General features: G+C 33.5%; 1 protein-coding gene across 1 annotated transcript; it reads left to right on the forward strand.

Moving 5' to 3' along the window:
• The first annotated feature begins 819 nt into the window (after positions 1-819).
• LOC124454360 (nuclear pore complex protein Nup50-like) lies at positions 820-3603 on the forward strand. Its single transcript, XM_047005171.1, has 4 exons — positions 820-1156; positions 1252-1572; positions 2237-2327; positions 2871-3603. Exons 2-4 carry the CDS (start codon positions 1263-1265, stop codon positions 3220-3222), a joined length of 753 nt encoding a protein of 250 aa, XP_046861127.1. The 5' UTR covers positions 820-1156; positions 1252-1262; the 3' UTR covers positions 3223-3603.
• The last annotated feature ends 8858 nt before the right edge of the window (positions 3604-12461 follow it).

Below are 12461 nucleotides of genomic sequence, written 5' to 3' on the forward strand. Positions count from 1 at the left end.
ACACCACGTATGTGTAGTAAAATGTTAGTTGCATATACCACGTATGTGTAGTAAAGTGTTATTGTACACCACGTATGTGTAGTAAAATGTTAGCTACGTACACCATGTATGGGTAGTAAAATGTTAATTACGTACACCATGTATGGGTAGTAAAATGTTAGTTACGTATACCACGTATGTGTAGTAAAATGTTAGCTACGTACACCATGTATGGGTAGTAAAATGTTAGTTACGTACACCACGTATGTGTAGTAAAATGTTAGTTACGTACACCACGTATGTGTAGTAAAATGTTAGTTACGTACACCATGTATGTGTAGTAAAATGTTAGTTACGTACACCATGTATGGGTAGTAAAATGTTAGTTACGTACACTACGTATATGTAGTAAAATGTTAGTTACGTACACCACGTATGTGTAGTAAAATGTTAGTTACGTACACCATGTATGGGTAGTAAAATGTTAGTTTACCATGTATGGGTAGTAAAATGTTAGTTACGTACACCACGTATGGGTAGTAAAATGTTAGTTACGTACACCACGTATGGGTAGTAAAATGTTAGTTACGTACACCATGTATGGGTAGTAAAATGTTAGTTACGTAAACCACGTATGGGTAGTAAAATGTTAGTTACGTACACCACGTATGGGTAGTAAAATGTTAGTTACGTACACCACGTATGGGTAGTAAAATGTTAGTTACGTAAACCACGTATGGGTAGTAAAATGTTAGTTACGTAAACCACGTATGTAGTAAAATGTTAGTTACGTACACCACGTATGTGTAGTAAAATGTTAGTTACGTACACCATGTATGGGTAGTAAAACGTTAGTTACGTACACCACGTATGGGTAGTAAAGTGTTAGTTACGTAAACCACGTATGGGTAGTAAAGTGTTAGTTACGTAAACCACGTATGGGTAGTAAAGTGTTAGTTACGTACACCACGTATGGGTAGTAAAATGTTAGTTACGTACACCACTTATGGGTAGTAAAATGTTCTTGTTTTTCAAATTCACCATTCTTCTGATATTATCCTGTAGACCAATAGTTTCAAAGGTTTCCAAGGATTTGGCACCACGGAGAAAATAGGACAAAAAACTACTTCAACATTTGCCGGCTTTCAAGGCTTTTCAAAACAGGCTAAAAAAACAGGTACAAAATATAACTGTTTACAAAGACCATTCAAGGACTTTGAATGATTCATTGTTATTTTACTTATAAAAACAACGTGAACATTATTCTTACAGAAGATGTTTCCATGAACGTAAACGATTCAAAATCTGATGGAAAAAACGTCGATGTAAACGATGTTTACATGACTAATGTGAAACGTCTTAATGAGGATGTTTGCGAATGGATAAAAAAGCACATCTCTCAAAATCCATATGTTGATCTATCGCCAGTTTTTAAAGACTATGAGAAACATTTATCAACTCTTGAGAAGAAATATCGTTCATATTCTGTGGATGACTGCGATAATAAAACTATGGCTACTGCTGTTACATTTCCAACGTCAATTTCTACTGCAGCGTCTGTAAATTCTTCTGCCTTCACTCCAACATATGGATGTAAGTTATTCTCCATATCTGTCTGTGGAGCACTGGTATATTTATTTGACTTAGCTAAGACTATTGATATGTACGTTGTACATGGTTGTACATGGATTACATGGGAAATACTAAATTGTGAAGCCCACTGATATGATACAGCGCCATATTAAAATCCCACTCAAATGAGTATTTTTAAGGAAGTGATTTTGACATCGATAGCCTTAGATTTTGAAGTGTTATTACAGCGGAAAGCTTGGTCCTTAACTTGAACAGTTGATCTCAATTTACAAAATTAAAATCAATGCAGCAAGTGTAGAAAACATTTCCTTAGTTGCTTTCCATCAGCGTTTGTTGTTTTCAATCTGCGCACAGCATCATAACACGAATCAAATCAATTAAAATACATTTTCTCAACTTCGTGACTATTCAAAATGGCGACCTTTTTTCGTTTCCGGCTTCAAATTTAATTTGAGATGTGCGATCCATCTACGTAATATAGCTACGTACCTGTAACAAGACAGGTTGTTAGATACATCTCGTGAGCTTTTTGTCATTATTGACTCGCAAATGCGCTAAACAAAAGAGATGTATAACATTACTCCTGATTTTATTCTCTACTTGCTTCTTCTCTGCTTTCATAAGAATTATTAAATATACTGGATATTTATTAATGTCGTTTCAGCGAGCAATCTAAGTCCGGCAACATCAATACCATCAACCAATAATACGACAGAACCTGAGGACGAACCGAAAACACAAAGTCAAATCAAGAGGTACGTATTGAACGATGTTTTTGTGTGGGTTATGTGGCAAATTGCGTGTGAGAAATGTTATATACCGCTAGGTCCACCAGGAAAATAACACGTAATTATATGTTCTTTTCATTTTGAGATTCATATTCATGTCTCTTGTTGCCATTGTAACAGAGTTGCCAAACAATTGAAATAAAATACATAGAACGCTACCTGAAGCAAATAATTGAAGCCAAATCTTACACCAGACACGCGATTTTACCCCAGACTCGCGTGTCTGGAGTAAAGTCACGGCTTCAAAAAATTATTAAGCTTTCGTTTTACAAGTAGCGTTCCGTGTATTTTCTTGCAATATGCAAAACTGTGTCTTCACAAACACGCGTTGATTTTAAAATATAAGAAAAGAACTTATTATACGACGTATTTGCAAGTTCTCTATTTCATTAGGTTTATATTGAACTTGTTTTTTGTGCGATGCGATCTTACTCAGATCAACAAAGCGTAATGGAACTAAATATTTTCTGTGTCATTCTAAATTGACATGATACTTTTTCACCATTTCAGTTCGCCAGAAGAAGATGCTTTTTTCTCACTTCGTTGCAAACTCTTCTTTAAAAAGACAGATGATTGGTCTGAACTTGGTGTAGGAATGTTAAGCTTAAAGAAAATCTCCGATGAAAAGATTCAGGTGATAATACGTAATGATACTGCCTTGGGTAAGATTATTCTTAACGTCATCATTAATGAATCTACACCCATGTCAAGATCGGGGAAAAATAATGTGTTGCTTCTAAGCGTGCCAAACCCGCCCGTATTTGGTAAAGAAGGCGATAATTCCAAGCCTGTCAGTTATTTAATCAGGGTAAAAAGTGCAGAAAATGCCGAAGAACTTCTCACGAAAATGAAGCCATTGTAAACGTGTGCTGATTACGGGAATATGTGGTTAATCATGTCATCAAGTTCAGTAGAGAAGTACTTGACAGAGTCGTGGTGATGATTTTATCGATTCTTAATGGAGGGATGATTAGTAAAGAAAGATTTGTAGCTACCTGGTAGCTGCTTGGTGAAGTTTAGTAGAATACTAAGGGTTTTTAAAAGAGTGATAATATTTTATTGTAAGACTAAATGGCAACATCTCAAAAATGGCACCCAGAGCTTACAAAATCTGAACAATCAAGAATATGGAACTTTTGCTCACTTATAAACTGCATATATAAATTGCTGAACTCATGCAAACCTTTTGTAGCTCTGTTTTACATACCTTTATTAAAACCTATGGTTAATATCTATGCTTTCACACTTTGCTAGTGGATTTATTTTGTGGCAGTTGTTGTTTGAGGCTGAACTCGCGTTGCTTCCGATAAGTTTATTTATAACATTCAATGAAAACTTCTACATTGCAAGAAACTACAAAACTACAAGTAAGCACATGCTGATACAGGTATTTTACGTAAAGACGCTACATGGTTGGTTGATAATAATCTATCATGAGATTATGTTCACAATGTAAGGGTGACATTACCAATTTACTACTCTTTCCTTATTTCATTGTAAGGACGTGGCTTGGCAAACACTTTACATTACACTTATACATATGGCAGTGTCATTTTGGCTACATAGAAAATGTTGAAAATGATCAATTTAACTTTACTTGTTGTCTTTGTAAATATATTTACTAAGTTCTCTTTGTTGGCAATTAATTAAGTTCATTGTTACGCGCTACCTGCACTTTGCTTCTAATGAAATGGTTTTAATTTCTATGTGTTTAGACGTTGTTTTTTTTGAAAAGCGGGTTCTTTGCTTATATTATTTCTCCTTAGTTGTGTGTTTGATTTTCGCGCCACTGTTCTCTTCCACTATGCTTAAATCACTGCACCCAAGCTAAAGCTGTACACTCTGTTTTACATGCAGAAAGTAAAACCATTTGCTTTTCTATTCTTTGAGGATATCAGAGATCCTTCTTCTGATATTGAAAACCATTTCTTTCACTACCCAATCTAAATGTTTACTCGTTATCTTGTTGTGAAATATTTGGTGTTGTCTTTGCTTGCAGAAAACTTAAGCTCAGTAAGTCGCGCTGTATTTCGCTTCTATTAGTGGTATTTGATCTCCATGTGTGTTTAGACCTTTTGTAAAAGTGGCGTCCTTTAAATTGCTAATTTTAGTTCCATTGATTTTTGCGCTTCTGTTTTCTTCCACTATGCCTAATTTGCAACATAATTGTTATAAAAATTTACACTCCGTTTCACAAATAGAAAGTAAAACCATTTAAATCTTTCAACAAGGCTCCATCTACAAACATAAAGTTTACGTGACGGTCTGCGAGTGATTGCCTAAACCTTTCCCCGGTCAAGTAATTATTTAATGTTTCATTCCAGTTTCTGCCGCTTTGTTTGAGACCATACAGGGCCTTACTCTGTATTTAATTTGTCAACGAACTTTTCTCCTATCTAGTCCTATAATTTAAATAACCCTTAATTTACTCAAAATAAACATCACTGTCAACTGAATATGCCCACCACAATATAGATATCTTGACAGAATGTCCACTAGTGTCGGAATCTTTAATGTTCGTGTCCCTCACTTTTATGAAGCATTTTCTAAGAAGACACGCCTTCCAGAAAGATACTTCCGCTAGATCGCAATAGAAAATATAGATGTTTTTACAAATATATTGATTTGCACTAAAAAAGCTTGGAACCTTATTTTATTCAAAGATGAGAACTCTTTGTAAAATTGATAACTCATGGTAATCACCAAGACTGACTCGGTGATCCGCCTCTAAATAAGAATTTGCTACGTTATTTAATCTATAACGTTAATCAACTGCACGCTCACTCGTATTAGCAGTTATGCTATGCTGGCTGGCTTATTTTTGACTTAAGATGTACCTTCCTGTCTTCTCAACTTGATCGTAAAGTTTTCTGTCCAATTTTTTTAGTTGCTCTCAATTGCAGCAGGTACATAGTACAAAGTGATGGGCATATTTCATTATCCGTTTTACTTTTGTCAATCATAAATTTATCGACTCCATCAAAAATTTTAACTTGCTCTATTTTCATGATTTCTGAGTGATATACTAGGTAAGCTGGACTCTTCTTATCACATCCCACAAAAATGCCTCTTTTACCTCTGGGCTCGAGCTTTCTGGGATTCACTACGTAGAAGCAAAAACACACTGAACTGAACCCATGCCTTTTACTAAAATTAGACTTGAATCTCGTTAGATCCACACCTGCAGTTATTTCAAAACTATTATTGCTACACCTGTTTGCAATATAGGCAGATGCCATTACTGCATAAGTTTACAAAACTGTGGTAATTTTGATTCTACTGGTAACCATCTGGCCATATTGAATAAATTTAACCAGTCTATCTTATCCGTCCCATTTTGGTAAGGCAAATAAGTATCAATGAACAATGTCTCCTGCTTGATTAACTGTTACTTAAAAGAAATTTGAACTCATATCCTACAAAATCTCCTCAATTATCACTTTTGATAAATTTTAGTTTTCCTTTGGTTGCAATTTCAGCAAGAAATTCAATAAACATCTCTTGACATTATATATTCGAACAAAAGAATATTTAGCTACATAAAACCACGGTTGTTAATTATCTCATTTCACAACTAAATCTGGGCTAGAACTCGAAATGTCAAAACAAAACCGCAATGAAATGAAAACATTGACACAATACAAAAATTACGAAATAATCCAATAGGACCTTCACAAATCAGCTCAAAAATTAAACGAATCTCATTTTAATACATTACAATTCACTTGATACTTTTCCTATTTAATCTTTACGATCAGTAATCAATAGAGGTTTAGAAAGGCATTAATTTTGAAGAAATCTTTTCTTAATGTTAAGACATATAGAAATGTAGATCCAGGTGCCAAATGATGCGTAAATATTTTCAAATAATACCTGTCTCAGTAACTTGTTGCAAAAAAGATCAAAGTGATTTGATTTCATAGAACATTCCACAAAAACAAAAAAAAATTTTTTGTGATGTTTTTCAGGGTAAATTACACACAATAAAAGTTCTCTTTATTGCATATCCTTTCCCCCGTTCGTGTTACGTTGAAACAGGGTTGAAAAATTTGACATTTTAGTGCTTTTATCTCAGGTAACTTAAATATTAAGGTATGGTATTTTGAAAAATGAAGTAGAGAATACTTGATTACAAAACGTTTATTTATTGTTTTTCTCGAAAATTTTAAGATCTCATTTTGAACTTCTACGATTTTTCATCATCAACAAAACTTGAAAAAGAGGCAAACATAATTTTAAGTACTCTTCCTCGATGTAAGAGAATGAAAAAGATAGACAAAGAGTTATCATAAATCGACGCAACTTACCTTGAAACTAAATGTAGTTTTAGTACGTTCATCAAAACATTATGGCGAAACAAACTTTGCACTTCGTTTTATTTGACTATTTTTTAGTCTGTGTTCGGGCATATACCATCTAATTTAGTATGGGCAAGATAACACTTCCAGGAAGCTATGTAGCTATGTGTAACACATCGTCGTTGACGCTAGGTTGTTACTACTAAGCTATATGTTTGCCAGGTTGCCAAGCGTAGTCGTAATAACACATTGAACTAAAACACATGGAACTCTACTTAAAGCTAATAATTGAAGCCAAAGACCAAATCCTAAACCTGCCACGCGAGATTTTACCCCAGGCACGCGTGATTAGTGTTTCGAGATTCTCGCGCGGGTAATAATTGATTGACTTCACAAGCGTGTCTGGGGTAAAATCTCGCGTTTCTGTGGTAACATCACGGCTTAAAAAAATTATTAGGGTTCTGTATTACAAGTAGCACTCCATGTATTTTAATTAAATGTTATAACACCATCTGCAATCATGTCGCTATGTCGTTATGTTTTTGAGGTGTAAGGACCTAACGACGAAGATTACAAAGGTTTGATCAAATTGTAAGTGTTCTTTTACAAAAAAAAAAGGGTAAAAAAAGTCGTTAAACTCTTTACTTAGGCATGATGCAATGAAAATGTCTCATGTTTTGATCTAGGATAGTAAATGTAGTCTATTGTAAACAGAAATAAAACTTAATCATTTTACTTTTTTTTATAGATTAAGATAATATGTTTATTTACTTTATATGATAATATGGTTGATTATAGCTTGTTTACACGTAGTTTTGTACTACAGATACATTTCAACAATGGATAAAAATGTCAAAAACACAGCATTTCTACATAAACTTTCAAATTCTCCACGACACATTTCACGAAAAGCATCTTCGATTAAAATTAGGGTTTTAATGTATTTCTTTGACATGATTCCCCATCACTAGGATCTCTCGTCATTATCTATAAAATTTTATAAAATTTAACTCTCAGAAAAGTGATTTCCTGCTTTTAGTATATATGAAAGAATATAGGAAACCCTATTCATGATCTGAACGAGAAAAATTCGGAAATTTTGGCCAATTTTAAGTTTTTCCGTAAATACTACTTGTGTTTGCCAAGTCTCACCAAAATCAAATCAAAACAGTTTCATTCATTGTCATTATCATAGTATTGTTCCTTGGTAGCAAAAGAAATATGAAGCACGCCATTTTTTGCAATGAAAATTAAAAGAACAACACAATGCACCACAAAACTTAATGCATCATCTTTCTTCCTGTGTGCAAGAAGTACTATGCATGGGGCATGATAATACAAGCAATGTTCAAAGAGAATACCAAGTCAGTGGTAAAGAATCATTTCCAATTGGGTAGTATGATTCAATAATGCAGAATGTAACAGATAACAATGAGAACATACACATGATTGATGAATACATAAAACTGTGTGCATTATTTTAGCTTTTTCCACAGCTGCTGCAATATGGCTGTGCTATTCACAAACTGAAAGGGAAGTATCAGACAAACACAAAGCAAATGCATTTTGAAAACATGTAAATCCTCATCCTTATGTTTTTATGAGTTAATGGATGGTTGCATAATATTCAGCATTCTAAAAATTCAATGCTGGTAAGGCAACATAGATACACACAGTTCTCTTCAGGCGGTGTACTAAACATAAACAAGTATTTGCAATATTCAAAGAAAGAAAGTGATAAATACCAAATCTACATTTACTTTCAAGCTACATAAAATGATAAGAGTACTCGGTGTATATTATAAACACATATTTTGATAAATCAGAGTAAAGGTCATGAATAAGGTGTTTTCAGTGGAGCTGGTTGATGATGTTTGTATGAAAATCCAAATAGTGTAAATAAGTTGGTAGATTTCCTGCACAGTCGAGTATCGAAACTATATAGGCAGTGTGCGAATTAATGTGTGCAATGTGCAATTTGCACATCGTTTTAGCAAATGAAAACATTTGCACATCACTTTTTCAAACGATATGCAAAAACTTTTATTGATTACTACCAAATAAGTTGAAAAAAGTTTTCAAGCTTAATCTTTACTGATCTTTACTTTATAAACTAGTGCGCTGCACGACATTAAAATCCATGTTGACACAATGTCATCAAATTTTAAAGACGTTGTCACTTTGAGACTGTTAAGTCTGCCAGCATTCAACATACATGGTGCTTATGTGCTTATGAAAATAGGAGTGTAATAAATTATTAATGTCAATTTTGCATTTGCGTTGTTTTGTAAACCTGTTACGTACTGTTTTTGGCAATTGGCATTTGAGTATTTTCAGTAAAATCGGGAAATATGTTGATATTGATTCTTAAAGGAAGATAAGAAAAACTTAATTAAGCCAAATTTGAAAAATAACAAAAGGGAGTTCTGATTTTAAATAAGCCTAACATGAGAAAATGAAGCAAATTTGGCTAAAAATATTAAGCCAAATTTGGCTCAAATTATTAAGCCAAACTAGCAACATTGATCAGCCATAATTTTTGCTTCTACATCTTGTTTATAATATGACATAAATATGATGTTTTTTGTCGTAAGCAAACATCAAGGATGTTACTGTTTATAATCAGAAAGCGAAAGTAAATTTGGTTATTCTCTTTTAACTTTTGTCTTTCTTGCCGTTTTTGTCTAAAGGTTGTAGCTACCAGAAAAGTTAATATAGTAAAAAAAATGGATGGGAACATCAAATGCTGACTCGTTTGAGTACTGGGATGATGGCCACTTGGTGAATTTATTGCGCTGTAAAGTTTGACAAAAAGAGGAGAGAATAACATGCGCAAAAATTTCTCTAATACATTATTAACTTGACCAGCGGTTGTAACGAAAATACTGTCGTAAATCATATGAATTTGTTCACGTTTAAAAATACTAATTTAGCAATTAGCGCTATATAATAATTAACGTAACATCGATTTGATTATGTCTCTAAAAACACTTTTATTAAAAAATTGCGCATCGTTTTTTCTCAACTTATTTGCACACTGTATATAGGTAGTCTATCATAGCACTTTGATGTCACATGAAAACATAGTGAAACCATATTTATAAACTAACACAAACACCAATTAATAACACGTACTTCATAACATCTATAATCGTAAATAATGTTACTTTATTGGTGGACAATTTTCTTTGTAAGGTTAAGGGTTAGGTTTCTTAGGTATATGATAGTTTGAAAACACTGTAAAACCACAATTAATCAATTCATCATGCATTATTCATTTTTTTGCCAAACCAAAAAATGCATAATATAGTTAGCTTGAGTTATGAATATACTATCATCATGTATCCTAGCCTAAAACAGTAGAAGACTCATAAATATTTTAACATCAAATAATTAAATCTTAGGAAACTGTACTTTTCAAAATTCGCACAGCTGCACTGTAATTTGTTTACAATCACCTACACGATTTTGTCCCTCAGGAATAGCTTTTCGCATTGTTCTCAAAGCAATATTAATTCACTAGTGATATCCTTCGAGTTATAATTCCCAAAAAGCTCGATGACTTTCGATAAAGCAATGGAATCCATGTTTTTAAGCGGAATTGTCGAGAATATTGTCCGAATATAAACTGACAACACGCACGGCACGCGTAAGTCGATATTAGGATTAAGTAATTTTTAATTCAGTCGAATTACTATGAAATTGCGCAATAAATATTGCGCAACCGTGGCCAACTGTGATCTGCCACAATCAGGTGATCAAAATTGTGAGTTTTAATTGGTTGGACATTATTTGGAATTATGTCACTGTGGTCAAAAATGCCGAAATTGCGCAAGAAAGCGATCACTGACCGTGTCAAAAGGTAAGATTTGCGGTCGCCTTTTAATCGTAACAGCAAAACTGGAATTCGAACAGCAATCGAGTTATCGTTTTGTAGGATAATCGGATTACATTAGAAAAATCTAAACGGCGGAATAATACGAGGATTTATAAAATTTGTCGCTTAAATGCAAATTTTGAGTACGTCAACAAGTGCATTTCATGTGTTTTTTTAGTATTTTTGGTTAAAATAGACTCAATAAACTTAATAAGCTAAGAAAATTTATGTTTTATGTCTGAATTTCAAGATTTTTGTCGAATTCTGACTGTGTCCAGTGCCACATTGGATACCCCATGGATCCGCCCTGTATAACATGTATTTACCGGCTGGGAGGTCCGTCTACGGAGAAAATATTTTCACAAGGTCTACAACTTGATGTTGAGACTAAATTTGGATGCCTTCAATGTGACTCTGAAGACGACTACCGCTAAGGTGGTCGAAACGTCAGTCAACAACAATAAAAACGGTCCTTCTCTGAAATATACCAACCTGGACGATCGACATTCACAAACATGTAACATTCTGCCTACTCGTTCAACAATTTACAACGCTTTCGATTCAATTTTATAAATGAATGATGAACTTGACTGAATGAATGACTGAGATGAAAAATCTTACGATAAACTTTAGAACTTCAACCTGCTTCATTCGCCAAAACAAATTTAGCCATGTACCTTCTCAGATATACTAGTTAAAGCTTCGCTTCGGTCTTTTGTCTATTTTTGCAGGGATCTCTTTTATGGGTTTTGATAGTAAAACATTTGTTATAGAGCATTTATAAAAACATATTAAAAAACATTCTAATCGTCTGCAACAATAAGGATCCCTTACACGTGTTCTACTGCAATCGGAGGAGACTACGACTTGTGTCCAAAAATTCCTCAACACAAAATGTTTGCATTTATTGACAGTACTTTATGGAAATATTTATGCTCTTCGAAGTAGCTCTTAAAAGTAGCTACGACGCGAGCAGAATAGCCAAAACTTTTGGTGATTCTAAGTACTTTATACGACTGCATTTTGATTTCTATAATTAAAATATGTACTGTGTCGCATTACCTATCAAAATCTTAGACATTTTTGGTTCACGCCCTTGACAACAAGAAATTTTTGAATCTTTGATTTTCTCGCACCTTTGCATTTAAAACAAATTTTTATGTCATTTCAAATGAAATTTGGGCATTGTCAGAAATTTTCAAAGAAATTGCAAAATAATATTAGCAAACCAATTTCTATAGAATGTTATTCTGTGTGCGTTTTACTTTGGACAGTTTTTCTAAACTATGCTCTATTAATTAGCTATTTAATTCATTTTCTTGTGCATTTCTGACAAGTGTCACTAAAGCTCACCCCTTTTTGATAACCTGTAACCCTCTCCAAATACGCCGGTTCTACTTGCTGAGGTAGGCTGGGTTGCCATGAGAATTTGTGATGCATATGGAGAATATTTTAGAATTTAATGAAATGAGTGTTCAAAAGTGGTGGTTAGAGAAAAATTTTAGAATTTAAGACTTTAGAACTAACAATTAAACAAACTTTGCAACATTACAAAAAAATGACAGTGCTAAATTTTGTGATTAAAAGGGCATCCATGAATTAACTAATTACAAAGTAACTCAAGAAAGAAACTAATTCACGGAAACATATCATTCACTATTTATGTTAACCTTTAATAGCTAGGTACTTGAAAATGGCAATTGCACTTTTGCACTACACATAATCTTTTGACCATATGTGTTAACTCAAATGACAGAAGACATATTTTAAACCAACAACTAAGAATATTATAAACTATGACGTGGCGTTTACTTAAGAAATAAAAGTTGTTTAATGTGTTTGCACAGGCTTATGCGAGCCCGAGGAGACCTTTGGCAGCTAGAACTTGAGAGCTGATCGAAAACTTGAAAGCTCTCACAAACGTCT

The sequence above is a fragment of the Xenia sp. Carnegie-2017 genome, unplaced genomic scaffold, assembly GCF_021976095.1.
Source record: "Xenia sp. Carnegie-2017 unplaced genomic scaffold, XeniaSp_v1 HiC_scaffold_3, whole genome shotgun sequence".
In the NCBI taxonomy this organism is placed as follows: Eukaryota; Metazoa; Cnidaria; class Anthozoa; order Malacalcyonacea; family Xeniidae; genus Xenia; species Xenia sp. Carnegie-2017.

Excerpts from the sequence above, each read along its gene's own strand:
- LOC124454360 (XM_047005171.1), top strand. The coding sequence starts at position 1,263 with ATGAACGTAAACGATTCAAAATCTGATGGAAAAAACGTCGATGTAAAC. Across the intron at positions 1,573-2,236 it reads CTTCACTCCAACATATGGAT|CGAGCAATCTAAGTCCGGCA; the intron begins GTAAGTTATTCT and ends ATGTCGTTTCAG. Across the intron at positions 2,328-2,870 it reads ACACAAAGTCAAATCAAGAG|TTCGCCAGAAGAAGATGCTT; the intron begins GTACGTATTGAA and ends TCACCATTTCAG.